At 41.3% G+C, this 3,635-nt stretch overlaps 1 protein-coding gene across 1 annotated transcript in view; it reads right to left on the bottom strand.

The window, feature by feature from the left end:
* The window catches only part of SARC_00676 (hypothetical protein), a gene marked incomplete at its 3' end in the record, with an annotated part of 17,322 nt that extends 14,113 nt beyond the window's left edge, over positions 1–3,209 (bottom strand). Inside the window, exons 1-4 of the mRNA XM_014305626.1 lie at positions 3,058–3,209; positions 2,110–2,176; positions 569–767; positions 152–381 (exon numbers count right to left, since the gene is read on the bottom strand). Of these exons, the coding sequence (XP_014161101.1) occupies positions 152–381; positions 569–767; positions 2,110–2,176; positions 3,058–3,188 (627 nt within the window). The 5' untranslated portion in view covers positions 3,189–3,209. The remainder of the gene's footprint in view (positions 1–151; positions 382–568; positions 768–2,109; positions 2,177–3,057) is intronic.
* Positions 3,210–3,635: the final 426 nt, after the last annotated feature.

The raw sequence follows: 3,635 nt of genomic DNA, 5'->3' as shown, positions 1-3,635 counted from the left end.
AGTAGTAANACACACACACACACACACACACACACACACACACACACACACACACACACACACACACATATATATATGTATATACAAACACACACACACACACACACACACACACATATATATATAAAGAGCTCTATGTACACATACATACATGTGTACACGACACATACAACTTACCTTTCATACCCGGGGGGGGTGGAGGGGGTGGGGGAGGGGGTCCTCCTGGACCACCCATGGGCGGTGGTGGAGGTGGTGGTTTGACGCCATCCGCAGCCACAGGCTCAGTGAGTTGTTTGGCTTTCAACTGATCTGCAAGGGACATTCCCTTCTGCGCAGTTGCGGCGGTGGCTGCCCCTGAGGTTAGGGGGGTACCTGCGGTGCCTGAGATACAGTGTGTGTAGGTAAAAAGCAGTGGGTATGTGAGTGTAGGTCAAAAACAGTGAGTATGTGAGCGTAGGTAAAAAGAAGTGTATATATTTTAGGGAGTCCTACAGTGTATACGTACACCCCCACACACTCGCGAACAAACACACTAACACGTTGCCACCCCACCAGCACATCACCATACCCTTTGGGGCATACAGAGACTCGTCCACCAGTCCAAAGATTGCGCCTGTGCCGGCTTTGAAGCCTTCGTTCTTAATGTCCTGTCCATCCTCAGCAAACAGAGCCCCAGACAACACCGTACGCGTCTGCAACGCTCCACCCTCATTAGCCTCACCCAACCGAATGGGAGTGTTACCGTAGCGCTGGATGAAGTCGTCCGCCTGTGCGCCAGTGTAGGAGGATACATGTGTGTATTGGTATAAGTGTACATTAGTATATGTGTGCGTGTTAGTATATGTGTGCGTGTTAGTATATGTGTGCGTGTTGGTATATGTGTGCGTATTGGTATATATGTGTGTATTAGTATATGTGTGCGTAATAGTATATGTGTATACAGTAGTGTATACGTGTATACAGTAGTGTATACGTGTATACAGTGGTGTATATGTGTAAATTAGTGGATATGTGTACATCAAACCGTATGGATCGATATACATATGAAATTATTTGTGAATGCTGACATCTCTATATATCATCAGATGTGCCTATGCTGTATGTGTGTTGCGTCAGTCTCACCCAGACCAGTGTGAATGTTACAGTAGAGGTCGAGAACACCGTCCGCTACTATGAGTGAAAAGTGATACATATGTACATCGTCATATCTATGCGCGTCAAGCTATATGTATCGATATCCATAGCAGATCAAAAATGTTTCTAATATCCATAGCAGATGAATACGTAATGATCAAATACGTATACTCTATACGTAGCAGATCAAATACGTATACTGACATACATAGCATGTGCAATACGTATACTGATATACATAGCAGAACATATGCATACATATACGTATACTGATATACATAGCACTTCAAATACCTATACCGATATACATGGCAGATTATACACGTATACTCGTTAATATATATCCTCAGATGTGTCCAACTCAAACTGTCTGTCTTCGTTTACGCAGGTAGGCTATAAACAGATCGTATGCGCTTACGAAACAGCATGCATCATTACAAATACCTTACCACACTCCGCATAAACAGGAACATACATCCGAGCTTCACGGACAAGCACAGTTTATGTTACACTATACACAGTATAAAGCACATATGTGTCTTCAAAAAAAAAATCTCCAGAATCACAATGGCGACCAAAACAGGGCCACGCACCCCTACATACTACATATCCTATAGTATATAGTGAAAATACACTACATAGTATGTAGTATGTAGTATATATGTATATATATTTATAATATATAGTATGTAGTATATGTATAAAAATTCATAGTACATAGTGCATACTACATGTTATATACTACATACCTTATAGTATATAGTGGATATGCGCTATATAGTATATAGTATGTAGTATATACATATACTTATAGTATAAAGTATGTAGTATACATATATATTCATAGTACATAGTGCATACAACATATCACACACTACATACCTCATAGTATATAGTGGATATACGCTACATAGTATACAGTATGTAGTATATATATACACTCATAGTATATTTTACATAATACATGCTACATACCTCTGCTAGCACCTTTTGGTACGCCTCTTCGCGGGCGATCTCTGCGCGTTTGCACTCGAAGATCAACCTGTGGGGGTCCATCACATGTGTATGATGAGACTAGCATCGCAGTGAATAAGATCGGACTGAACTGTTCGTTGTTGTTGTTGATAATACTAGTGCACGTATCTAATGTAGTGAGTAGTCACACACTGTTCGTTTCTTCTCGCTACTTGTTGATAGTACTAGTGCACCTATTTAATGTAGCGAGTAGTCACACACTGTTCGTTTCTACTCGCTACCGCTGTACACCTCACCGCAGTGGCCAGTGGAGATGCAAGATGCTGATCTCACGAGAGACTAACTTGCCTCCACGCAACACACAGACACACAAACCAAATGAGTGCAGCAAGAAAACTGGGGATGACCAGAGCATAAGTGACCGTGTGCGCGAAAGGTCCCAATCTGACGCCTATCGTCCTTTCTTACACCTACCTACAAACACACACACCCTGCCCATACCGTATGTATGTACGTGTGTATATACGCTTCTACATACTCTCTTACACACGCGTTGCCTATCGTCCTTTCTTACACCTACCTACAAACACACACACCCTGCCCATACCGTATATATGTACGTGTATATACGCTTCTATATACCCTCATACACACTCGTTGCCTATCATCCCTGCTTACACCTACATACAGACGCACACACCCTGCCCATACCGTATGTATGTACGTGTGTATATACGCTTCTACATACCCACATACACACTCGTTGCCTACCATCCTTTCATACACCTACCTACAGACGGACACTTCCTGCCCATACCGTATGTGTGTACCGTATGTGTGTACATGAGTATATACGCTTCTATATACCCACCTACGCACTCGTTGCCTATCACCCTGTAAAACACCTACCTACAGAAACACACTCCCCACTCCTTGCCCATACCGTACCTGACTTTCTCTCGGTGTTCTGTGCGAAGTATCTCGTTTGTTGTGTTGAACTTTGTGAGTTTGGATAGTCGGCCTAGTTCCAGGCGCAGTTCCTTCTGCCGTTTCTCGTATTTGCCGATGTTGTCGCACATTCGCAGAATATCAATCGCCTTCGTTGTTTTATGTGTGGGGAAAATGTATATATACACTAAATTGTATTGATTTATTTGAACATCGTATTAGATCGCAAGGTAACGTGTGGTATATGTATATGCACTATGTTTTTTAAGGTAACGTGTGGTATATGTATTTGCATTATGTTTCATAAGGTAACGTGTGGTATATGTATATGTACTAGGTTTCATATGGCTATGCGATATGGAGTTTTGCAGGGTTGGCACACCTTAGAAATTCTAAATAACAGAGACGGAAAGTTTGCCGCCCACTGCACGCGTGCATATGTATATATGTATATATGTATATGTATATGTATATGTATACATACATATATATATATATATATATATATATAATATACATAATAAACACACACACACACCACACACACACANATATATATATACATACATATATATATA

The sequence above is a fragment of the Sphaeroforma arctica genome (assembly GCF_001186125.1).
Source record: "Sphaeroforma arctica JP610 unplaced genomic scaffold supercont1.23, whole genome shotgun sequence".
NCBI lineage: Eukaryota > Ichthyosporea > Ichthyophonida > Sphaeroforma > Sphaeroforma arctica.
Note: the sequence above shows the minus strand (reverse complement) of the source record. Positions and strands in the feature narration are given on the sequence as shown.